The 26762-nt window shown below is 42.9% G+C and overlaps 1 protein-coding gene across 1 annotated transcript in view; it reads right to left on the reverse strand.

Moving 5' to 3' along the window:
• Positions 1-6990: 6990 nt before the first annotated feature.
• RBM6 (RNA binding motif protein 6) overlaps positions 6991-26762 on the reverse strand; it is an 86237-nt gene continuing 66465 nt past the window's right edge. Inside the window, exons 7-20 of the mRNA XM_065885209.1 lie at positions 23497-23557; positions 21293-21565; positions 20706-20866; positions 19578-19675; positions 18854-18896; positions 18632-18713; positions 18302-18387; positions 17620-17766; positions 15556-15651; positions 14152-14412; positions 12258-12332; positions 11467-11564; positions 8785-8914; positions 6991-7116 (exon numbers count right to left, since the gene is read on the reverse strand). Coding sequence (XP_065741281.1) covers positions 6991-7116; positions 8785-8914; positions 11467-11564; positions 12258-12332; positions 14152-14412; positions 15556-15651; positions 17620-17766; positions 18302-18387; positions 18632-18713; positions 18854-18896; positions 19578-19675; positions 20706-20866; positions 21293-21565; positions 23497-23557 — 1737 coding nt within the window. The remainder of the gene's footprint in view (positions 7117-8784; positions 8915-11466; positions 11565-12257; positions 12333-14151; positions 14413-15555; positions 15652-17619; positions 17767-18301; positions 18388-18631; positions 18714-18853; positions 18897-19577; positions 19676-20705; positions 20867-21292; positions 21566-23496; positions 23558-26762) is intronic.

Raw genomic sequence — 26762 nt, forward strand, 5'->3', positions numbered from 1 at the left:
ACGGCTGATCCAAAGCTATCTCAAACAAGAGTAAACCTCCACACGACTTAATTCCCAGGTAACAATGATCATCACAGGTTCTTGAGGTGGCCAGCCTGGCTCAGCTGCGCACCGGCGGTGATAACACATCACAGAGCTGGACTGCGTTCGATGCGTGCGCGGTCCGAGAAACTACTTAGAGCAGTCCCTGGCGCCTGTTCTAGGCAGGCGCTGAACGAACATTTGCTGAATTAATAAATGGAAGAGAACCATCCAGGAGAAACCAGGCCCTACGCAAAATCTCTGATGCCTCCCCTCTTCGCCTGGGCAGTGCCCGGACCCACCTCTGCGGGGTGTCGCGGCCGAGATGGCGGCGCCACGGCCTGCGCGACCAACTCAGGAGTCCGGCTTTCTCTTCCTGCCTGCACACCCGCCTCCCGACCCCCAAGAGGTTCCCAGCCCGCAGATCAGCCTTCACCGAACAGCTTTCCGGAGAGGGCTGATTCAGGTCAAGCTGCGGGGCGATGGCGGCTGGAGACTGTCAGGGCGCCCCTGAGAAGTACCCGAGGGACAAACGTCGGCTTCATGCTCAGCTGGGCTGGGTAGTCGGAAACACGTCCCGACAGGGGCACACTCAGAGCCCGAAAGAAGCGGGCCTCGGGCTGGGCGGGAGAACGCTCTCTGAAAGCTGACAGCGCTAGCGGCGAGGAGGGGCGCGGCTCTCCAATGCCTCCGGTAGCCCTTCGAGAGATCCGGCTGGAGCTGATCGACCGCCGCCCGCGGCTGACAGGGAGGCTCTACAGGGCCTGCTCCAAAACAAAGAACCGCGGGTCATTACGGGCGGCCGCCGCACTCACCCCCAGGAAGGACGGAAGCAGCAGCAGTAGCGGTTTTGTGCCAAGGGATTCCAACAGGGTACGGCCGCCTCACAAAATGGCGCCTCCGTCGACGGCCGTCTCCTACCCACAGTACCTCGCGCCTATCCCCTCCCCCCGCCACACGCTTCCTATGGAGGTGTCCAATCCGCGAAGGTGTCTGGCTGCGCGAGGGCTGCTGGGGAGTGTGGTCGCTAGGGCAACCTGTCACTTAACTACGCCCTGTGTCAATTTCCTGCGTATTTCCCTTTCTTCAAAACTCAGGCCTAATCTCCAGTCTGCCTTTTGCAGATACGGATTAGAGCTTTTACCTTTATTAGGCATAGTAATTATTTTCTTTGCTACAAGGGCCTTAGAAAGTACAGTTTTCTTTCACCGACGCGGTGTAAACCATCACGTTTAATCTGGCTTTAAGAGAAGGAATGTAGGTCGAGCACCTATTGCATTATTGAATGCTAGATTAGATTGGGCTACATGCTTTACCAATTTCTATTTTCATTTCATAACCTATGAGGTGGTTATTAAATCCATTTTTCAAGTAAGGAAATTGAGGTTTATGGAAATTAAGAGGATTTTTAAAAAATATTTGGTTGCATTGGTTCTTAGTTGTGGCAGGCAGGCTCCATAGTTGTGGCACACAGGCCCCTTAGTTGCGGCTCCAGGACTCCTTAGTTGCGGCATGTGGGCTCCTTAGTTGTGGCATGCGAACTCTTAGTTGCGGCACGCATGTGAGATCTAGTTCCCTGACCAGGGATTGAACCCGGGCCCCCTGCATTGGGACTGTGGAGTGGAGTCTTAACGCCACCAGGAAGTCCTTCCAGGGTTAATTTAACAGTTACTACTTGGCCGTCTAATAGAATCTCAAAATTAACACAGCCAAAAACCAACCTTGTCTCCTTCACAGCCTTCCCCACCCCATAGTTAGCAACCCCCTGCTTCCAGTTACTCAGGACAAAAACCTTGGAGTCATCCATGACTCCTTTTTCCTCGCACTCAATCTATCAGCAAATCCTGTTGACTCTACCTTTAAACTATATCTTGGATCTGACCACTTCTAGCTGGCTCAACTGCCGTTCACTTAGTTAAAGCTATTATCACTGTCCTTGTTTTAGAGAGTAGGTCACACTAAAATGTCGCACTATAGATTCCAAACTATAGTGGTGGAACTGGGATTTGAACTAGTTAAGTATAATTTGAGTCCACGCCCTCATTCACTAGAATGTAAACTCCAGAAGGAGAGAGACTTTTGTCTGTTTAGTTCACTACTATATCCCCAGTGCCTCTACTGCTGCCAGGCACATGGTATGCACTCAGTTGTTGAATGAACAAATGAATCCACTACCAAAGCTAAAAGTGCAACATTTGTGGCAGAAAGAACCAGGGATCCTTCAGCAATTCAGAGAGATATTTTGGACCCTCACTTATCAGTCATATGGTGGTATTTCTATGTATCCAGTTAGCATAACTTGCCCACTGGCATTGTTTATAGATATAGATTTAGTGGAACTGATTTTTCAGGTCACATATACAGATTGAATAATTAGACCATGACAAGGCAGAGGAAGATATTAGATGTGGAAAACCACACTTAATACTCTTTTCTTTCTGGATAAAAAGAAATCTTTCAAGAATAAGTAGAAGGGGGACTTCCCTAGTGGTCCAGTGGTAAAGAATCCACCTTCCAGTGCAGGGGATGTGGGTTCGTTCCCTGGTCAGGGAACGAAGATCCCCCATGCCACAGGGTAACTAAGCCCGCACGCTGCAACTATTGAGCTCGCGCGCCTCAACTAGAGCCTGCGTGCCGCGAACTACAGAGCCCACGTGCCCCGGAGCCCGCACGCCAGAACTAGAGAGAGAAAACCCACGCGCCGCAACAAAAGATCCCACGTGCCGAAACTAAGACCCAATGGCAGCCAAAAATTAAATTAATAAAATAAAAATAAAGAAAAAAAAGAATAAGTAGAAGGACGTCAAAGAGATTTCAAACCAGAAGCTCCAGATATACTGGAAAATCTTTTCCTTGGAAAAGCATCTTTAAACATGTTCTAACTAAGGCTTATCCTTCTATGTCGAGGGCATTAAGTGACTGACACTGGAAACTCTTTGGATAATTAAAAACATGACAATAGATGGAAAGGTAGGAATTTCTGGATTTTAGAATAATGGGTAACTTTTCTCTCTCTCCTCATCTCTATTTCTATCTTCCTATCTATCCACCTACCTACGTACCTATGTCTGTTCGGGCTGCTATAACGAAATACCACAGACTGGGTAGCTTGTAAACAACAGAAAATTTTTTCTTACAGCCCCAGAGGCTGCAAAGTCCAAGATCAAGGTGCCAGCATGGTTGGGTGAGAGCCCTCTTCCAGGCTGCAAACTTCTTAATGTATATTCACATGGTGAAAGGGTCTAGGGAGTTCTGTGGGATCTCTTTTATAAGAGCACTAATCCCAGTTATGACAGCTCTGTCTTCATGACCTTATCACTTCCCAAAGACTTCACCTACTAATACCATCACCTTTGGGGATTAGGTGTTGGTGGTGGTTGTGGGGGAAGACAAGCATTCAGACCATAGACTACCTACACACACATATTTTTCTACATTTTCATATGTATGTATGTATCTGTATATAATATCCAACTTATGGGGGAGTGTATATATATGTATATATATATATACACACATATATATGTAAAACTTTTATCATCAGAATAAAGTAAATGTATGTGACCCTTGGAACTCCAATATTAGTTTAATGATATTTAAAACTTAAATATAGATGGGTCATTGCAAACCCTGCAATGGATAATGCAGATGCCGAGAACCCAGAACTTGCTAGACTTAATGGTCACTAGAAGTCTGCTCATTTCCAAAGCAGTTAAACAAGCACTTCTGAGCATCCCTGAGGTGCCTGCTGGGCTGGGCTTGTCACCAGCCATAAAAGCTATATAGCTGTTCATAAATGGTACAAAATCATTCTTAAATACTTGAAGGAGGTGTCTAGAAAAAAAAGATAGATTCCACCAGAGCAAAATGCCATCCTCAAAATTCTCTGGTAGCTGACCTTCTTTGTGGACACTGCCCTGTTGAGTTCCAGAGCTGTGCCCCCAAAGGCCTGTCTGGCAGCTGATGTGAGTCTGGAAAAGTTTAACAAGTTCCTGGCCAATTAAGGAAAACAAAGACAACAGAACGAGTTGGTTTTTTGTTTTAAAGAAAGCCGCAGATGTTCAATATAGAATAGAAGACAGTCCTTTAAGTTTGCCTTTACTACTTTTTTTTTTTTTTTTTTTTTTTGCGGTACGCGGGCCTCTCACTGTTGTGGCCTCTCCCGTTGCGGAGCACAGGCTCCGGACGCACAGGCTCAGTGGCCATGGCTCACGGGCCCAGCCGCTCCGCTGCATGTGGGATCTTCCTGGACCAGGGACGAACCCATGTGACCTGCATCGGCAGGCGGACTCTCAACCACTGCACCACCAGGGAAGCCCTGCCTTTACTACTTTTTTGATGGAAAAAAAAAAAAGTTCTCTTAATGAAACGATCTTAGGTCTTTTTCTTAATTTCTCACCACTGGACAAAAGAAAAAAAACTAGTTCACATGTTTTGGTCCCAGGCTGGGAACTACTGCTTTAGAATTAGTAAAAAGGCTCATGTGGGGAAGAAAAAAAAAAAGACAACGTGAGAACTCTTGCCTATACCAAGAAACCAAAATATTTAATTTTGTCAGAGATGGGCTTAAACTGAGAGAGATATACAATCAAAATTTAATTCAACAAGTATTTACCATAGACCTATGAGTTCAGCATTATTCACTCATTTATTGGGTGCCAACTGTGTTAGGCCCTGGGCCAGGCCCTAGGGATATAGTAGTGAAGAAAATTACCCAAGATCTCTGCCCCTATGTAGCTGGCATTCTGATCAGAGGCCTCAGGGAACCTCCTAGGGACATCTTAGGGTGACATACTTTTCACACCCATTCTGAGTTTCATACAATACCCAAAGTACTGCTTTAAAAATGTATGAAATACTTTAGACCTTATTTCCAACCATAAAATCTCCACTAAAGTGGCAAAATAAAACCAGAAGACAAACCAAAACAAAACTAGGCAGTGGCCTAAACTAGTCCGGAGGTCTGAGTTTAAACACATCAGAGAAGATGCTGCTGCCATCAAATGAGAATTAAGTCTGTGTCATACCATCCCAGTAGCTTGCTATACTTCTCCCTTGCATCTCTCATCACATCAGAAATTGTGCAACGTCCATCTTCCCCAGAGGACTGAGTCCCATGGTCACAGAGACCCACACTGATCTTGCTATAAGCCCAGTAACAAGTAAAGTAGGCTTTCAAAACATTCAATGACCACTTAATAACTTGATGATGCTACTGCTGGGCAGCCAATAACCTGGGTCAACCAAGTAGCCTCTACAGGATCTTCAATACTGAAGCATTGGATGTGTCTCACAGCTCTGGTTAGGCCAAACAGGGTGACACAAAGTTAGGAGGAAAACCTAGTCTGACCAGTTCAGGACAAATTTGGAAACTTCCAAAAAATGTTTTGACCTATTCAGTGAAGGTCAGACAGAGAGTAATTGGACACACCATAGATGCACCTGCAGACCAACAGTTAGACCAGAAGGGCTCTTGGAGTACATCTGTCTGGGGCTGAAAGATCCAAATAGCCCATCTTCTAAAATGCTGCACTAGTGGTAGCAAGGCCCAGAACTAGGGGCTTTTGATCCCTAAGCCAATGTACTCCTGTTTGTTTTCCTTTTTCGGAGGGGTAAAAAGATATATTAAAGATTAAGAGAAAGGGATATATGGACACAGCATGGCAAACAATTTAAATTCACATTTACCATTCCTGTTGCTAGAAATGTTTTCTCCTTGGTATACTCCCACCTCTCCTTACCTCTCCCACCCCTCACTGCTCATCCTCTCCAAAATGCCAATACTCCCACTCAATTTTTACAAAACCCTCCTTGGTCCTGCCTTATGCATCCAGACTATGTCGTTAGACCAAGGGTTGGGAAAAGCCACAACCCCTGGGCCAGTTCTGGCCTGTGACCTGTTTTTGTAAATAAAGTTTTATTGGACCACAGTCAGAATCACTTGTTTGTGTATTGCCTGTGGCTGCTTTCTTACTACAAAAGAGCTGAGTAGTTGCAACAGAGATCATATGACCTATAATATGAAGTCTAAAATATTGACTCTCTGGCTCTTTACAGAAAAGTTCACAAACCCCTACCTTATACAATCAAGATGTTCTTCAAAACATGCAGTTCTAAGAAACATTCTTCCCCTGAGATACCTGAAAAGTGCAATTCTTAGTACCATATGTTCCCTTGAGAAATTATTTTTTAAAGTTTTAATAGGTGCCTAGGATATAGCAGTCTTTTTAACTATAAAGAATTAAAAACACACAAAAAACTCACTTTTGAAGCAAATTCTGTGAAATGGTATGAGTGATATGGTGGGCAATAAAGATTTGAAAGAGGGCAGACATCTCTTTGGAGAGTTCTAGCCATGGAGGAAAGGAAAAGCTGGGGCAGTGGCTGGAGAGAAGTGGTAATTCTTATTATGCCAACTTGCTGTGGTGACCACAATGTGTGAAGCAGTGAACATCCAGCAGACACTCAGAAAAAGAGCTGTCACAACACTGCCTCCCCCCCGCCCCCCAACAAAGCCAGAAGAGGACTTCTGAAGGTCTAATGACTAGTAAACCAACATATGGAAATATGTTCAGCCTTAGCAGTTACAATAATGTGTGATGCTATTTTCACTAATTAGATTAGGAAAATAATTTTTAAAAATCTGACAGTATTCGTACAAGCCAGAGTTCAATGGTCACTGCAACCAGTCCACTCACACTGATAGCAGGCACTGTTCCAGGGCTCACTACAGCCCTTGTTGCCATTTCAGCGTCACCTCAAATGGACCCACACCAAGGGACTCTCTTCCTCCTACCATCAGCCCCACCCCCCCACCCATGGGAGAAAAATTTAACCACCAAAAGAAGTCACATTGAAAAAAAGTTTATTTAAAAAAGTTCTAGCAGCAAGAACAGTAACAAAACAAAAGGAGAGACGGACAAACAAAACAAGAAGGAGGCTGTGTCCTGTGGGACTTGTCTCCACTCTTTAATCGAGTTCTTTATACCGAGCAAACATGACTCTTCGCACAGCGTCTCGGTAAGTCTCATTGGACTGTCTCTTGCTGGTTCTTCCTGGAGTTCCCACATTGGGGCCCCTCATCCGGCTTTCAGTCTGTAAAACAAAGACAAACAATGAAGTGGGCTCTATGAATTAATTAGCCTCAGGGCTGGTCTTTGACTATAAGCATTTCTGGACTAGTAAGGAGCAGGATATAGGAGAATTTTTAAAGAATGCTTAATAAACAAACACTCAAGATGAATAAGGAGGGTGGCGATGCCATGATTTCAGGATACAGGATTCAACACCAGAAATGTGAGAAGCCCATCTCATATATGTGGCATTTTCAGACAAGGACTAAGACAACACAAAATGGAGAGGGTTCCCTCTTATCACCTTTTCTATCTTCTCTTCTTTTCCTGAAACATGAGGGGTGAGGCCCTTCATGGGACCCAGGACTAGTCTGTCATACAGAGTGAAGTAAGTCAGAAAGAGAAAGACAAATACCGTATGCTAACACATATATATGGAATTTAAGAAAAAAAAAATGTCATGAAGAACCTAGGGGTAAGACAGTAATAAAGACACAGACCTACTGGAGAACGGACTTGAGGATATGGGGAGGGGGAAGGGTGAGCTGTGACAGGGTGAGAGAGAGTCATGGACATATACACACTAACAAACGTAAGGTAGATAGCTAGTGGAAAGCAGCCGCATGGCACAGGGATATCGGCTCGGTGCTTTGTGACCGCCTGGAGGGGTGGGATAGGGAGACGCAAGAGGGAAGAGATATGGGAACATATGTATATGTATAACTGATTCACTTTGTTATAAAGCAGAAACTAACACACCATTATAAAGCAATTATACCCCAATAAAGATGTTAAAAAAAAAAAAAGAGAAAGACAAATACCATATGCTAACACATATATATGGAATTTAAGAAAAAAAAATGTCATGAAGAACCGAGTAAGACAGGAATAAAGACACAGACCTACTAGAGAATGGACTTGAGGATATGGGGAGGGGGAAGGGTAAGCTGGGACAAAGTGAGAGAGTGGCATGGACATATATACACTACCAAACGTAAAATATATAGCTAGTGGGAAACAGCCGCATAGCATAGGGAGATCAGCTCAGTGCTTTGTGACCCCCTGGAGGGGTGGGATAGGGAGAGTGGGAGGGAGGGAGATGCAAGAGGGAAGAGATATGGGAACATATGTATAACTGATTCACTTTGTTACAAAGCAGAAACTAACACACCATTGTAAAGCAATATTATTCCAATAAAGATGTAAAAAAAAGAAAAAAAAAGACTGACAGCCTTCGGGGCTTTCCTGGTGGCGCAGTGGTTGAGAATCTGCCTGCTAATGCAGGGGACATGGGTTCGAGCCCTGGTCTGGGAGGGTCCCACATGCCGTGGAGCAACTAGGCCCGTGAGCCACAATACTGAGCCTGCATGTCTGGAGCCTATGCTCCGCAACAAGAGATGCCCGTGCACTGCGATGAATGGCCCTGCTTACCACAACTAGCGAAAGCCCTCGCACAGAAACGAAGACCCAACACAGCAAAAATAAATTAAGAAACTCCTACCCCCAACATCTTCTTTAAAAAAAAAAAAAAAAAAAAAAGGACTGACAGGCTTCTCAGCTCTCACGTTCTTTGCCAGCAGTGGTGAAAGCCCAGCTAATAGGCAAGGACATAGCTCTGGGCCACAGAATGAGAGGAAACTAAGTATAGGCCAGGTTCATGCCACCCCTAACAAGATGGAAACCATTTCACCTCCTCTGCTGAAGCCAATCCAGGATGGCCATATCCGAGGCCTGCCCCCTTCCTCCAGCCAGTTGCCTGTTGGACACAGCCTCCTTTGCTGCTATTGTCGATGCCTTCTTTACCAACAGGCTTACGATCACTGCAAAAGAAGCATACATACTTAGACACCAGCACTTTCAAAGTGACATGCTTGTGAGCCCAATAAAAACCTCTGTCCTCTTGATTCAGATTTGCCTCCTCTTAAGAATATTAAACAGTATCTTTGAGTGCCTGCTATCTATGAAACTGGCTTTGTCCTGGGGATACAGAGATGACCAAGACCTGACTCTGTTCATGGGGAAGGATGTGAGAAGGATAATATGTCAACAGATGCTTACAGCACACTGAAGAGCTCAGCCATGCATGTAGCAACAGTATACACCTACTATGGAAATACAAACAGGGAACACAAACCTGAAGGGGCATCACCAAAAATGAGGAATTCTAACAGAAGGGTATACCTGAACTGGGTCTTAACAAATGAGGAGCTTGTGACCTAGAAAAAGCATGGGAGGAAAGGAGGACACAAGCAAGGAGAAGTGAAAGAATACAATTTGTCCAGAGGAAGAGTGGCAGTAATTGATAAAAGGCTGCTTGAGCCAGATTGTGAAAAGCCTTGAACATCATGCTAAATCATGACTCTGTACTTCATACTTCAGGCAAAGAATCTCTAGAACCCAGGCCTCCCTTTAGGCAAGGTGTATGTTCACAAAAAGGCTAGTTTTAGGAGATTTCTGTTTATAAAGGTCATTTTGGTGGTAGGGTAGAAAGACTGAAGAGCAAAGATGGGGAGTAAGCAGTCCAGTTTGGAGGTGAGCTAGGAATTGGGGCAAGGCTTAATTATGGATGTGGCCACTAACGATACAGAGGATAAAGGAGGAAGATTGGGACAGACCAGGTAGACCATGATGCGATGATGTTACTACTCTGAAATAGGAATACAGCAGGTTTAGCAGGACTGGACTAGAAAATAATGTGGAATATAATATTGAGTAATTGTTTAGTGTGAGGAGGCTGAGGAGTGGGCAAGAGGATATGCCCAGAAGGTAAACAGAAATAATGATTTTTGAGCTCAGAAAACAGAAATGACTTGAGATGGAGCCATAGGACTTGTTAGCCTGTGAGTGGTGGCTAAAGCCTTGGGTACCGTAGGCAGTCCAAGTCAAGAGGATGGAGGAGCAAGAATAAAGGAAAACTGAGGGCAGAGTCCTGGAGAATATCTGGAATAACCCAGAAAAGGAAGAGGAGCAGGAGAGAAGACTTAGAAGGAGGAGAGCCAGTAGAATGTGATGTGATGGGTGCTGAGAAGAGAGAGGCATCTCTTTCTACACCCAGCTACACCCAACTGACTCAGGGCTAAGGTGCTCTTCCTCCTCCTGGCTGACTCCTTCAGTTTTGTCATCTTTCGGTGTATTTCAAATTGCAGAGAATGACCCAATGGGATGCTACATTGATTAAGTGGTCCCAACTTAGCACTTCTTACAAATGCGAATAGAATAGACTAAAATAAAAATGTCAGTGTTTATTGCACAGTAATGAAGTATTTTTCATGAAGATTTCTTTTTCAGTTATTTACACACATACATATATTCTGGGCCATGATTCAAAATAATGTCTTACTGAGGGCTGTGAACAAATAAGTTGGAATGCTAGAGCCCCAGACCCCATCTAGACTTCTTAGGGGTCTTTCTCCATCAATCATCTCCCCTTTCCACACAGGCATACTCTACCCTGGCTACTAGTTCTTTTGCTTACCAAGGTAGAGACTTGTTCAAGTTTCACTAGATCAATACCCTGCTTAAAACCATTTCATAACCTCCCACTGCCCTAAGACAAAGTCTTAGCAAGGTGTTAAAGGAGCATGAACTTCAAGAACTGGACTGTGTCTGTTGAACCAGCCTCATCTCCTTGTCACTCAACCACTTATCTTCAGTGTTCAGCCCATCAAGCTACTTACAACTTCTCAAATGCATCATGACCTCTCTCTCTTTCATCCATGAAGCATGCAGTTCCCTCCAATTGAAATGCCCTCCCCTTCTCCACCGGATTTCTGTGTCTGCCCTACAAGACAAAGTATCACCTAAGCCTTCCTATTCTCTGTTCAGACTGTCAAGGATAATACGTGTCTTGTCCACATGAATATTCCTTGCCCTTGGTGCAGTATCTGTACACAGTGGGCTATCAGCAAATTCTGTATAACTCTGGACTCACAACTTGGGAGCTCTCTGACTAGAAACAAGCACAGGAAGCGAGAGATCATATATTTCTATCAGCAGCCAACCATTTATTCAGCACCTAATGTGTAAGAATGGAGGCTCCCTAGAGAAAAAAGTCCAAGAGTGTGACATTCTTACCAGGCTAATACGGAGGTACAGTGTTACTGATGAGGAGAGAAAGGGTTCCCAACTATAGCCACTCCAGCCCTGGTTTTGAGCAGCTAAGCAGCCAGGGATTCTTACATGCAAACATACATATTCCCTGTGTTAAGACAGGTGGTAAAAAGGCTGGGGTGAACTTCATGCTCAAGAGTTCAGACAGAACCTGCTCCTGATAACCTCACTCCCCGAGAGGGAAAAAGGCAGCATGTTAGAGAAAGTGATGGTTTCATCATTAGGCTTGAGACCTAGGCTGAGTGAAGAGTTTCTAGCTTACCTGTCAGTTTCCCTGGAGTATTTAATTCGTTTCCTTTCTGGAGAATCAAAAGATTGGAGCTTTTCCCTGCGATCATTTCCTCTTTCTTTAAACCTTCCCTGTTGGTAAGCAGAAGAACAGATCTGAGACTCCCATCTGAGGGGGTGGGAGAGTGCAAACGCTTCACTTTATTCCCGATATTTCTTCTAATGTGAAGGGATTCAACTGGTAACTCCTGGAATCTCTCATTCCTTCAAACATTCTTCTTGAGAAAGTAGTGGCTTCTCTAACTGGTAAATTTGGGAAGAAGAGGCTATCTTTTCCTCTTCTGAGGAGGAGGTGCTCTCCAATACGCCTCCACAGGTGGATTCTTGACCGTCACATAAGACCTGTCATGGGCCAGTGAAGCCTGTAGCTGGGTAAGTGAGTCTGCCTAATTGGTCTAGATAGCAAGTCCATTTGGCTCTCACTCTAAGCTACTTCCTCCAACTTGGCCTTTAACAGTAAAAGATGCTATTTCAGCAGCCCTATCCAACACTCCTTCATTGATTTTAAAAGCTGGGCAGGAAGGAGGAATGTTATTTCACCTACACAAAGACCCTAACATCACCTTTAAAAAAAGCAACTTTATTAAGGTATAATTTATAAACTATAAAATGTACCCACTTTAATGTAGTTTGATGAGTTTTGAGAAATATATACACCATCTTTTGGGGCTTCTTCGTTCTTTATCTTCGGCACAGCCTACAAATGCTACACCAGAAAGCAAAAAGAGTTGGGGGTCAAGGGAGTAACAAGTCACCAAATCTTACCTCCCGTTCTCTCCTCTCCAGATAGGCTAGCTCCTGCTCAGACTGTTTTATCTTCCGATGGATTTCCAGGTTTTGCTGAGAAGAGAGGGAGTTCTATGAGTGTAGGTCTAAAAAGAGTGGTCCTAGAAATGCTCTAGGCCTTTCCTGATAGCTGCTCTAGGACTGTAGCTCCTTTCACTGACCAACTCTCCCAAGTGATCATGGCACCACGCAAGCAACAATCCCTAACTGGTCTTGCGTTAGGCTCACCAATGGGAACCCAGGTTCTAACACTGGCTTGTCACATAGATTAGTTACATGTTGTGGCACAAGACAGAATTTTATCCTACTTCTCTCCAAAGTGTAGAAGACACAAATCTGGTTTATATCTCTTTACCTAAGGTAAAAATGGGAGAGGGGAATCTGACTGCACCAGTGAAGAAAACCAAATGCCCACACCACCTACTACCACCTGCCATCCTCAGACGCTATTCTCTGTGGGCACTATTCAAGCCCACAGAGAAACAGGAAAAGGAACTCCAAGGTCACAAATGAACAGATTTCTCTGAGAGTCCTGTACTCCTTGAGGGTCCTACACTCCTGAAGTGTGGCTCCTTCTGGCATATATAAGAAACTTAAGGTGTCCAGAGTAGCTCTTGTACAGAAAGGGGATTCTTTGCATTGGATTACTGCAAGGAAAGGAAAAGTGCTATAGTCCACGTTCCACTGTCCCAGGGCTAGTTCAGTTTGTGGATTCATCAGACCTCTGGCTCCTCTTTCCTGACAACAACTTTTTAATCTCTTTTTAAAAAGAGATTTAATCTCTTTAGCAATTTATTAGCACTTTCATAAGAGAACTGAATTTTAAATGTTTTGTCTGATGACTCAGAATTCCAGAAGGTCAAAGGAACTTGGAGGTAGTCTGTTGCAGGGGTTGTCAGAAGGAGCCTCTCAGAATCCTAGAAACTTTGCAGAGCCTCAACAGAGGCAGCTGGAAGAAGAGGTGTGCCTACCATCAAAGCAGAGCTTTTCAGCTTTTAGCTACATAAGACTTGGGGTTTTATATTGAGAGAAAGTCTAAATCTAATCCCCTCACGTGCTCTAGCAACATCTGCTAGAAAAGGAGTGTGAAAGAAATTACTTTATACTGAGAACACAAGTCCATCTAGGGGCTTTACTTGTCCAGAATCTGGCTCCTTGGCCAGTACATATAAATGAGAAGACTGCAAGGGAGGACCAATGTATGTCAGTTTAACACCCCAAGAATAGTTGTGGTGCCATGGCTTATAGCAATAACTCACTACATGAAGAGATGGCAGAATGTGACTCACCCTTGGGGAAAACCACACACTGTCAGAGCTAGATGGAACCAGGTGAAGCCACCAAGTATCAAAGAAGAAAAGGGCCTTATCTGAAGTCCAACTGTTAGGTTAATGGTAGAGCTAAGATGAGAAACCCAGCAGGTGAGTTTCCTTTTCTACGACCCCTTCTCCTCCTGTCTTCAGCACAGCTTCCATGTTTGGTGCCCCAGCCACAGCCATGATGCTTGCCTTGGGTCTACACCCTGAAGTTTTTTTAAGGTGGGCACCATCTTAATGCAGAGCAACTCATGAACAAAAGGTGGAGGAACAACTCATTTTTGTCTTTTTTTTTTTTTTGGCCGCGCTTTATGGCATGTGGGATCTTAGCTGCCCAACCAGGGATCGAACCTGCGGCCCCTGCAGTGGAAGGCGAAGTCTTAACCACTGGACCACAGGGAAGTCCCAGCAACTCATTTTTGAATTAAACTGATTTAATTAGAGGAGTTGGGGAAGATACAGGCTGAGGAGGACAGCATAAGCTTCTTTAGTCACTGTAATGCTCAACAGTGATAAAGAGTCAAAAGTTCGAAAGGTCAGGGCCCTTCCCTTAATACCTTGTGCAGGTCTGAAAGCTGCTGGTGTTTGCTCAGAACTTCTTTATTGGGAAACTGCCTTCTGCAGAGCAGACAAGCCAGTTTATTCCAGTCAGTGAGTTTGTCTTCTTCATTCTCCTTCTTGGTCAGCTCCTCCCGCTGCTGGGGCTGTGCTGTGCGGGGCTGTGGAGGAGGGGTCTGCTCCTCCTCCTCTTCCTCCTCATAGTCACTGTCTCCTCCATATTCACCCAGGAGGCCGATCAGTGGGTTTACCACTTTAGGCTGGTAGGAGAAGGCCAGAGATTAACGCAAACTCAACCTATATTTGGGGCCTGTTTTCTGGATATTCTGATATGGGCATCTCATTTCTTTTAGCCTGAATAATGAACTGGGTTCAAAATAGGCCCACTGACCATGTTGCTCATTTCCCAGATGGAAGCAACATGGCTCGAGCTTGACTTGTCTCCTTGTCCACTGAGATAAGCCAGAAAGTTTCCCTTAGGAGTGACTCTAGCAATAGAACAGTGATGAGAAGGAAGAGAAAGGGAAACTGACAGAGACCACAGGGAGAGTTTAAAAGTTATATGTTACTTTTGAAGAGGCAGAGATAGCAACCACCTCCAAGTCACTGTAACCCATGGAGAAAAGGAAAGATAACTTTCATCAAGGCTACAGTAACTCCTAGAGCAAAAGAGATTTAGGAGATGGACTAAAAGCAACTGAAGGATAAACACTCAGGTAGACAGATTCAGCTCATGAGTAAGGTAAAGACAAACGCATGGTTAGGACAGATGTTATAGTGAACTGAATCAATAATGTAGAGCAGGCAAAAAGTATTTATCAGTAGCTTATAGGAAATGCTAAATAATGATGCATGATCACTGGCATATGATCAATCAAAATAAAAACAAACAGAGGGTCTCTATTGTTATATATTTATATTTAATCAAAATAACTTGTGATTAGATTGACACTATCACTTAAAGGCATCTAAAAAATGGGTACGAGTGTTAGCATTGTTCACTCTGGCAGGCAAACTATAAAAATGACCATGCATGCACTCGACATCTAAGAGATTCTCATGCAGCACCAAAAGGTAGGAAACATCAGGGCCAGGAAAATGGGTTTCCTTGGTCATTTAGAAGAGAAGAATTAATAAGACCGAGATTCTAACTTAAAAAGGGCCAGTCTGGTGGGAATGTCACAAGGCAGAGGGAAAGAGGACAGATAACTGCCTCTGATTCTCCATCAATACCCCTATTAGCAGACAGGAAAATTTACCTCATGCTTATACTCAAGAAGAGTCTTGTCTGTGAGACACAGAGAGCTAAAGGACCAACACCAAAGTGAGGCATCAACCTTTGAACTTCCTTTCCCATTCGGAACCAGCCCCAGCCCTAGCCCAGTGCATCAGCTTAGCCTTACTGGTGGAGGACTCTCTTCCTTCTTCACAGTGGGAGGCAGAGGCTTCTTAAAGACATCTTCTGGGGGAGCTGTCCCCTCACTGGCATTTTCCTGAAACTGATCAAAATCCCAGATAATTTTTATATGATACTTATAAAAGCTGGGTTTAGAGTTAACCCTGTTGAAATGAGTCTGATTTTCCAAACCTCTTAATTTGTGAAATATCTGTAATGTTACTATAATGATTCCAAAATTAAAAAAAAAACTTTAAAAACATCACATTTAGTATATATTGAGTGATTACTATATGTCAGGCACCAGATGATGCATTTATATACATTTTCTCCTTCAGCCTTTACTATAATCCTTCTAAATAGGCATTAATATGCTCATTTTACAAATGATTGAGAATATGGTTAGAAAGAATAAGGGGCAAAAGCAGAATCCAAGTATTAAGCCAGGGGCTTCCCTGGTGGTGCAGTGGTCGAGAATCCGCCTGCCAATGCAGGGGACATGGGTTTGATCTCTGGTCTGGGAAGATCCCACATGCCGCAGAGCAACTAAGTCCGTGCACCACAACTACTGAGCCCATGCTCTAGAGCCCATGAGCCATAACTATTGAGCCCATGTGCCACAACTACTGAAGCCTGCGTGCCCATGCTCCACAATGAGAGAAGCCACCGCAATAAGAAGCCTGCGCACTGCAATGAAGAGTAGCCCCCACTCGCCGCAACTAGAGAAAGCCCGCACGCAGCAATGAAGACCCAACACAGATGAAAATAAATAAATTTATAAAGAAAACAAAAAACCCCCCACATATTAAGCCAGTATAACTTTAAAGTCTAAGTTTTCAGTGGTGATCATTTTGTAATGTATAGAAATTTTGAATCACTATGTCGTGAACCAAAATTAACACAGTGTTGTAGGGAAAACAAAAGAAAAACGTAACAAAACACCCAAACAAACAAACTCAAAGAAAAAGAGATCAGATTTGTAGTTACCAGAGGCAGGGTGGGAGTAGGGGTGGGGAAATTGGATGAAGGTGGTCAAAAGGTAAGAACTTCCAATTATAATATACATAAATACTAGACATGAACAGTGCTGTATGTTATATATGAAAGCTGTTAAGAGGATAAATCTGAAGAGTTCTCATCACAAGGAAAAAAACATTTTTTTCCTTTTATTTTGTTTCTTTATGAGACAATGGATGTTCACTAAACTTACTGTGGTAATCATTTCATCATGTATATAAGTCAAATCATTATGCTGTATACCTTAAACTTATACAGTGCTGTATGTTAATTATATCTCAATAAAATTAGAAGAAAAAAGTTCTCAGACAGATTCTTTCTCTCTATATATGTATCTGCATAAACACTAGTAGTATTAGAAGGGGGGGAAAAAAAAGACAAGTTATGAATTAAGCCACAGGCTAATTCATCCATTTGCATTAATGCATAACTAGTGTCAGGGTGAATCAATATAATTCTTTGGAAAATAATTTGATTTTATGTCAGGAAATGTAAAAATGTTCATCATCTTTGTTCTTGAAAATTTATCCTAAGGAAGTAATTTAAAAAAGAAAAAAAAAATGCTAAATGCTGTATATTATAACAGAATAAGATTAGAAAGAGGAGACAAACAATGTAGGAATGATGAAGAAAACAAGGTCACAGTTTTACTACGAATTTTTACCATACAGGCATGGAAGTAATAAAGAGTATTATACAAACATGAAAAAATACTTATGATCAAATATAAAGTGAATAAAGAATAGAAAATGGTATCCCCTGCTACAATTACACCTATAGAAATGTGTATACGGAGTCAAGCACTGAAAAGGGATGTAGGAAAGTGAAACTGTGTGGAGCTGAGGTATTGGGGTTTGAGCTGAGCCACTTTGTTCCACCATCCACAGTTTCTGTATTTAGAAAAGAGAGTGACGACAGGCTGTAAGAGGCTAGTGGACTGCCTGCTTTTTTAGTAACTCTACACTTCAAACCCAGACCTCGTCTGTCTATGACTCTTTTCTTTTAATCTGTAATTATGTGGTGAAAAGGGAGCAGATGTCACAAGTCCTCTTACCCTTGTTACTCCTCGGTCTTTTTTCTCCTTGCTATCTCTTTTAGACGTTTCCTTCCTGCTGCTTGACTTTCCTTGACTGGTGGGTTTCTTTTCCTTGATGTCTTCTTCCTCAGGTGACCCAGGGTCCTGGGGCACATAGACTTCTTGCTGCAATACAGTTGGAAACAGTTAAGTCTACAGAACGTTTCACTTTCCCAGTAATTCCAGATCTAAGGAGCACAGTTCCCTTCTGCGGGAAAGAACAGCTCTCTCCCTTAAGCCTAAGAAGAGATCATAACAAACAATCGAAAACTCCACTTCAGGGGCCAGGATGTAGCCAGACCACTCACTGTCCATTTTTCCAAGAACAGCACTGTTCTTGCCTGTAATGCCACACCGCATTGATTTTCTATATGTACAAGAGTTAACATGAAGATTATCATCTTTAAAATCCACCTAAATAAATATAACTCAATATAAAACCTGGACTTTTTAAAACAAGAAGTAGACATGAGGTACACATAGTACAACAGTGGAGCAGCTGCCTTGAATGGAGAAATATTCAGCTTATACAGATTTAAACTTTTATACTTTTCATGTAATGAGCAACCAGAGAATACAGGGAATAAAACCTTCAAAGTAACAAATCACAGGTACTTTTCTCAAAAGAATCACTGACAAAATAACAAAGCCAAAAACTCACCTGGGTATTGGGGTCATAATAAGTTCCTGCCAAGGGGTCATAATAGTAGCCAGTAGCAGAATCATATATGTAGCAGTCAGATGAAGCTAGAGGGAATAAAACCAGAGCCAGTGTTAGTCCCTGTCCAATGAAGCCCTTGCTGGGGACTCATCAAGAACAATCTAAGAATGAGGCTGGCCAACCCAAAACAGTACAGAACCTGTAGATGATGCTCTCTGAGACATAACCCCTAGTCAACTGCATCTCTTGCCAACTTTGTGACCATAAAGATTTCAATGAATGAGTAGTCAAGCCAAAAAGAACAATAGAAATAAGACAAAGGTCACTCACACTGTTGTCCTTGTCGATTTGTATCTGAAGACCAGTCTGAATTTCTGCCACCTCCCCGCCTATCTCGGAAATATTTTTTACCCTATCACAGAAAGACAAGTTAAAATTATGGAACTTCTGATAGCCATTTACCTTAACAATTACCCACTAAAGAAAATTTAAGATCACTCTTTCAGTCACTTGAGGATTTTAATAGAGCACCCCCCAACTGCTGAAGCCTACCTGATAGTAGTGCATGTGGTCAGAATGGTCCCCAGAATCATTTCTGCAACAAACAATACAACATGTCTTGAGCCTGCTACCAAAAGCCACTTGAGGAGTGCCCAACCCTACAGATTTGCTGAGAAACTCTTTTCCCTCTTTTGTATGGAAAGGAACCAACCCAGACAGTAAGCAAGTCTGGTGATGCAGAGACTCCCGAGGGGAGGGGCAGTGGGACTCCTACAAAGCTATCGACTGAAGCAAAACAGCAACTGAGTTGAGGATGCCAGAGCAAGATCTGCCCCATCCCTGTAAGCTTGCCTCTCTGATGCAGCCATTTCCCAGTTACCACTCCTGGGTCAAGAAGAATGAAGGAGTAAAGAAGAATAAGATTTCCCAGCACTATGGGGGTATGAACAAAGTCAAGACAGCATTTTCTTAGGATTCCAAGGGGCAAGGATATATTGTGATTTTTTCCCTGCACATCCAAGACTGTACCATCACCTGGGAACCAAAGATACCAGAGAATCAAGAGGGAAAAAGCAGAAGTACCTAGTACTGCTATTTAAAGGGAAAAACAAAAACCTAGAGTCAGAACAAGGCAAGCTTCAGAAAAAGAAAACATACACACGTACCTGAAGCAACTCATACTGGGAAAGCACCACGTTTTACTATCTGTCTCTCCAGCCAGGAATAAGAGTTTCCTCCCAAAAACCTGAGTGGGGGTAGCACCCCTCTGCTTTACCTTCGTTTTCCAGTGGCCAGGTTTACAGCTACCATCTTCCCATCAATGCTAAATGGTGGATCAAGGTTCTGCAAGATCTTCACTACGCGAAGAGCTTCCTGGGGAAGCAAAGACTCATTTGAACCCAAAGAGAGAAAAGGACATGTCCCTTGAAAGAAAACTGAACATGGATTTTCCTTCTCAAAAGAAAAATTTCTAGGGCTTCCCTGGTGGCACAGTGGTTGAGAGTCCGCCTGCCGATGCAGGGGACACGGGTTTGTGCCCCGGTCCGGGAAGATCCCTCATGCCGCGGAGCAGCTGGGCCCGTGAGCCATGGCCACTGAGCCTGTGCTCCGCAACGGGAGAGGCCACAACAATGAGAGGCCCGCGTACCACAAAAAAAAAAAGAAAAATTTCTAAACATTATGTTCTGGTCATAACTGTAATACTAAGAGCACACTGGCAAAAACAGGCAACTCTTAATGAAGGGTTGATCAGAATAATGGTCAGAGTAGACATCAGTTCTTGGTATAAATTTCAGAAATTCAAATCCTCTTCTAGTCTGCAACTGTCACTGCATCAGATTCAGTTTACAAAGTCTCTTGTGATTTCTGAGCATGAAATCTAAGAAATATCAATGATTTTCATTGCTATCCTCACATTACTTCCACAGAAAAGGGCCCCACAACTAAAACTTCAAGCCACAAGAAATCTATTAAAGCAACACTTTGAGGAAAAAGAGGAAATGCTCTGTTTCCATCAAACATAAAACTGTGTGTGGCCAGGCAAAATGATTTTAAGAAATCAGAAAATTCACTAAAATCTTGAAAAGGTTTAGTCCTCAGATTTTCCACAAGTGACTAAGCTGTCACTTTATTTTAACTGGAAACTGTAAATGCCACAAGACAAAAATGGATCTGGAAAACCACTCAGAGTTCCAACTTTCAAGGGCAGTCATTTCACCTGAATGGACCCCAAGAAAAGAGTAAGAGGGGTTATGGTACCAAGTAGCAAATGAGAATTCCAAGATTAAAGTCCTTCAAACCTTCTGGAGGTTTCTATAGCCAGCCATCCGTAGGCTGTTCTGAGGTAGTAGGAGGTGAGGGATCCAGGGGGTGGGGGTGGTGGTGACGGATAACTATGACTCACCGCATGGGAGTCAAGGTCAATAAAGCCATAGGTGTGGCCCATGGGGCCTGTTCTGTTCTTGATGATACGGACGTTAGCAGTAGTAAGGCGGACGTAGGGCTCCAGCACTTCCACTATCACCTCAGGTGGAGTGGAACGATAGATGCGTTTTAGCATGATTGCTGAACAAACCAAGCACAAATGGGAGAGGAGAAAGGAAAGAGAGAGAAAGGTTTACATTTTTGAAGTCCTCAGAGCCTGAATGTGTGTGTGTGTGTATATATTTTTTTTTACTGCAGATGACTGCAGATATTACCCTGCTCTACCAAGGCTGGTTCTATAACAAAATGCTAGTCAAATACTTCATATTTTTCTTCCCCAATACTTAGATATCTAAAGTTATGCTTTGCTGCATCTGAATAGCAACTTGCTATTTGGAGGATATAGATTATTACTTCAGTGAGGCCGGGAAAAGCAAGAGCCTCTTCAATCAGGCCGAGCAGTTTCACTAGGGTGTAGGAAGCTGCTGGTCCAGAGCCACAACACAAGCAATCTATGTTCCAACCACAGTGGTCACGGTCTGGTACATGCCCCAACAAACCACTTACTTTTGCTTTCCCCATCCTGGCGTGTCTCCCCAGACCATGGCTCCTTCTCTCGGTCTCTTCGGAAGGTGAGCCCTTCCCTCCGCGAAGGAGGGAGATACCTTTCTGCTTCTCTCTTTTGATGTCCCAAGCGTGGTTCTTGTCCTTCTTCCCGCTTCTTGGGTTCAGATTCCTTATCAGCTGACCTTGGTTGGCTGGGTTGTTTTTCTGATGGTACTGGTATGGATGTTTTCTGAGGCTGAGGGTAGGTTATTAATTCTTGCTTGGCCTCTGTCGCTAGAGGAACAGAACAGAAAGAGAATCTCCAACAGGTTTTATCCCCCCAAACACTGTGATTCCTCCTTACCTGCCACCAAATACTCATACTGGAATGCTTTTATTTTGTTTTGTTTGGCTGCACCACGTGGCATGAGAGATCTTAGTTCCCTGACGAGGGACTGAACCTGGGCCACAGCAGTGAAAGCACCAAGTCCTAACCACTGGACCACCAGGGAATTCCCTGGAATAGTTTTAAAAGTCAAAGAAATACCTACAAAAAAGTCCTCTGACAGACTTTAAGCATGGCTAATAAGACAGCATATAAAATAGTTAACAGAAGAAACTACCCAGTATTTAAAAAATTTAATCTTACGAGTTTTCTATCACTTCCCCAACATTTAAATCTTTCATGAGACCCTGATCTTTATTATTATAACCAATGATAGAACAGATTTGGGGACAAAATTACCAAAGATATGGCCCTTGCTAGAAGTTTGCTAGAAACACTTATCTCAAACGTGTATGGCTAGGGGCCTTGCTTCTTCCAGTGTTACGGTACTAAGATAGCTGCTCAAATTCTGTAAGACCAGACACCCTATTCTCCGGCGAAGCTAAGAAGAGACCTACCTGCACACAGCTCATTTATATGCAAATAATTACAATGGGCAAATGTCCTTCAAAATATAAATGACTCATTTCAAATCTCTTTCTAAAGCAGGATAATTTGTCCAGTTAATTGGAGGTATTTCTGCAATTAACTCATTCTTAGAGGAAGTCATGAGGCTCAAAAAGACATTCTATGGGAGCAGTGTAGATATTACTTAGCAGCAGTGACAGGCAACCAATGAATACTTGCTATGTATGTTTCCATGTTAAAGTTGTTTCAGCCATCTTAGTGGTATGGTGCTCAAGGGTTTTTATAAACCATCTGTTCATTTGTTAGAGTAGACTGAGAAAGAAGTCTTTCTTGAGGGAAAAAGTACAATTTTGCCTAATTGAAGTAATACAACAAGCTAAAAATCTCCAACCTGTCCATGGGGAAGTTATTTACTCACCTTCCCATATGCTAGTTTGGTCTCTAGAGCATGTAGAGCCTTCCCCAAAGATTTTCAGAACACCTGCTTCACAGCCCTCACTAGAGAGTAGAATCTCCACTACAGGCCAAAAGCCCAGCTAAGGAATTCTTTGTAGGCATGCTAAGTTCTAACCTTGGAACAAACAGATCTTTCAGAAGACTAACAGGATCCCAGCACTGAACTGTATTTTATGGTCATGCACTAGCTTTCCTTACAGAATAATATCAGAAAGAGGCACATAACAGTCATTGTTATAGGACTATTGTTACAGATGCCTTTGACAGACTCTTCAAGGTTGTTTACCTACAGGTTCTCAGGAGAAATTAACTTTAAAACCAAGTTACTGAGAAGCTGTTAGGTTTATTACTCTATAAAAATAACACAAACCCTCAATCCTGATTATTGTCTCTTGTTTATATTTTTACTGTTACTTTAACAAATGTTTTTGTGTTGAAGATCCTCAAATGTTTAGAACGTAAATGAGAAAATAATAACAATAGCAAATTATTCCCAATAACTTCAAAGAAGCTGGGGTAGGGTGGGTGGGGTGTCCACATGGACTAATGCTATGTAGACTCTTTCTCAATCTCATATCCTTAAAATGTATTCTGAGTAACAATACTACTGACATCTGGTCAGCTGTGTTATGGATAAGGAGCCCATAACCCATCTCATTCCCCTGGCAGAACTCTGAGATCCAAAACGATTTACTAACAGGTCACACGAAGTTAGCTATCACACTGCACTTTTAAGAGCTTTACAGATCATCTTGTATTTAGGGATGATCACTCTTTGAAGCCAAGGAAAGCATGAAATTTGTTTTGCTCAGTGCACAGAATAAAAACTACCACCTCCATCTCTACCACCACTCACCTTCCCTTGGGCACTTGCAGAATGAACATGAAGATCGGTGTCCACCAGTGCTGGCCTTACACTACAAGGGAAAGGAAAAGAATTCAAATTGACCAAAAAAAAATTTTTTTTTAAATCTTACTTATATCCAACACAGCAACAACTGCCAAAAAATGAAAGAAATAAGCCACATCCCAGATCACCGTAAAACCTAATCAGTCTGATGTCTTCCACTCATCAGAGCTGACGTGGACTCTGATGAGCTGCTGTTTGAGAGCTGCCTCTAACAGGGTATATGGACCTTGGAGCAGCCCCAAATGCTTTTGCTCTGGACAAGGATTTCTACAGGAAGTAAACTTGACTAAGAAAACTGGACTATTAAGTGGTTTATAGGATATACTGCCCTAAAGCTGTTACCACTCAGTCTGCATCCAAAATTTGATCCTGAACTGGTTATGACAACCCTATTCAGGCTTGGCTGGAACTGAGAAGAATCCAGTGATCAATTCCTTTCTCAAACACTGATTTTAAAAAGGGCACAGAAGGAGGAGGAAGATCCATAAGTAGTGTCTCTGGCAGCTATTCTGAGGATGTTAAAAGGAAAAGTTAATTCACTACCCTAGAACAAGGGAAGAGACACATTGCATTGTGAACGTAGTTCTTCTTATCTGAACCTATGAACAAAAAGGCAAGTCTATCATTGCCCAACCCCAAACACAGCCCCAAACCTGAACTTTTGCCACTGAGCTCAGAGTGTTAGAAGGGCAGAGTTGACTGGTAAGAAACCAAAAGAGCAGGAACCATGAAAAGGATTCTATGAGTAGGGCCTTGTAGGTTGAGTAAAAGAATACCAAATGGAGGAGGAGAGAGTTAATAATAAAAGCAGCAGCAGCTAATGATTAAACAGCACACAGCATGTACTGGGCTTACTTTACTTTATATGTGGTCACTTGCTGATCCAAACAATTATTATCTCCCCAATTTGTAGATAATGAAACTGAGGCCTGGAGAGGTTAAATCACTTGAGCAAGGTGATTAAAGTCAATTACTTTATTGTTCCCTTCTCTGTAAGCAGATCATACACACAGCCCTGCCCACTGTCAAGTGACTGTGGTGCCTCCATGTAGGGTGAGTGACTTCACTGTCAGCCTTGCCACATGTCTTGCTTTGGTCAATGGAGCATGAGTGAACGTGATCTACACAGGTCTGGCAGAAGCTTTAAGAGCCAATGCTTGTGTAGATGAGCGTCCTGTTCTTTCCCTTGGCCAGAAGTCCCGATGCGGGACTAACTCCTTCTACCTGGGTCCCAGACTGAGCAGCCAAGACGAACTGCAGCAACTGCCCACAGCCCCTGGACATGTAATGTGAGCAAAGAATATGTTTGTCAATGTAAATCACTAGGATTTGAGGGCTATTTGTTATTACAGTTGGCCCTCCATATCCACAGGTTCCACATCTGCAGATTAACCAACTACAGATCAAATATATTTGGGGGAAAAAAATTCCAGAAAGTCCCAAAAAGCAAAACTTGAATTTGCCACATGCCGGCAGCTATTCACATAGCATTTACATTGTATTATCTACTATAAGTAATCTAGAGATGATTTAAAGTACACGAGAGGATGTGCCTAGGTTATGTGCAAATACTACATCATTTTATAGAAGAGACTTGAGCATCTGTGGATTTTGATATCAGCAGGGGGTCTTGGACTCAATTCCCCACAGATACCATTGGATGACTGTACAGCAGAGCTGTAAGTGGGGGAATCAGGATCCTAACCTGAGTAGGTATAATTTTTTTTTTTTTTTAGGTATAATTTAAATACCATAAAATCCATCAGTTTTAAGTGTCCAATTCAATGATTTCTAGCATATCTATAATACAATCATCACCATAATCTAACTTTAGAACATTTTCTTCATCCCCAAAAGAAACCTGGTGGAGTCATCTCCCATTCTCACCCCCAGTCCTAGAGAATTAATCTTTTGCATCTGGCATAGTCTTTTCCCAGTTCATTCATGTCGTAGCACCTATCAGTACTTCATTCTTTTTTACTGCTAAATAGCATTCCACTGTATGGCTATACCACATTTTGTTTATCCATTCATCAGTTGATGGGCATTTGGGTTGTTTCTACTTTTTGGTTATTATGAGTAATACTGCTATGAATTTTTTTAAAAGTCAGTGCATTTCACATCAGGCCAAAGATCACATATGCAGGGTTGGCACCTCAACTCTTCCAGAAAAGCACAAAAATTACAAAGTACCTCTGAAACAGCTGAACAAGTGGCCTGCCATTTTAGGGAACAATTTAACCAAGCTATTCTGTTCTTTCAAGCAACAGCCTTGGCAACAGCTATATAATTCTGATGTCAGATGTTAACATTTTTGTCTGCTGGTTAACAGAAAATAGAGTTCAAAACTTTCCCTTTAATGCTAGCTCCCTCCATCTCTGATTATAAAATAAACAATACGTGTGCATTATAGCTAATAATGGAAAGTTTAAGAGACAGGGGAAAATCACTCATAATTCTAAGACGTAGAGACAATCACTATTAAAATGCAAAATGTTCTCAAAATTCTAATGGCCTTTTTTGCAGAAATGGAAAAGCAGATCCTCAAATGTATATGAAATTGCAAGGGACCCTGAGTAGCCAAAACAATTTTGAAAAAGAAGAACAAAATCGAAGGACTCACATTTCCCGACTGCAAAACTTACTAAAGAGTTACAGTAATCAAAACAGTGTGGTGGGCTTCCCTGGTGGCGCAGTGGTTAAGAATATGCCGGCCAATGCGGGGGACGTGGGTTCGAGCCCTGGTCTGGGAAGGTCCCACATGCCGTGGAGCAGCTGGGCCCGTGCGCCACAACTACTGAGCTCTCACGAGCCACAACTACTGAGCCCTCATGAGCCACAACTACTGAGCCCACATGCTGCAACTGCTGAGGCCCGCGTGCCTAGAGCCTGTGTGCCACAACAGGCAAAGCCACCGCACCACAGCAAAGAGTGCCCCTGCTCGCTGCAACTGGAGAGGGCCCATGCGCAGCAACGACGACCCAACGCAGCCAAAAAAGCAAAAACAAAAAACAGTGTGGTACTGGCATAAGGATAAAAATATAGATCAACAGAATAAAACTGAGAGTCTACAGAAATAAACCTATACATCTATGGTCAAATGATTTCCAACAAGAGTACCAAAACCATTCAACGGGGAAATAATAGTTAATTCAACAAATGGTGCTGGGAAAACTGAATATCCACATTCCAAAGAATGAAACTGGACCCTT

Source organism: Phocoena phocoena, chromosome 10 (genome assembly GCF_963924675.1).
Source record: "Phocoena phocoena chromosome 10, mPhoPho1.1, whole genome shotgun sequence".
Classification (NCBI taxonomy): Eukaryota; Metazoa; Chordata; class Mammalia; order Artiodactyla; family Phocoenidae; genus Phocoena; species Phocoena phocoena.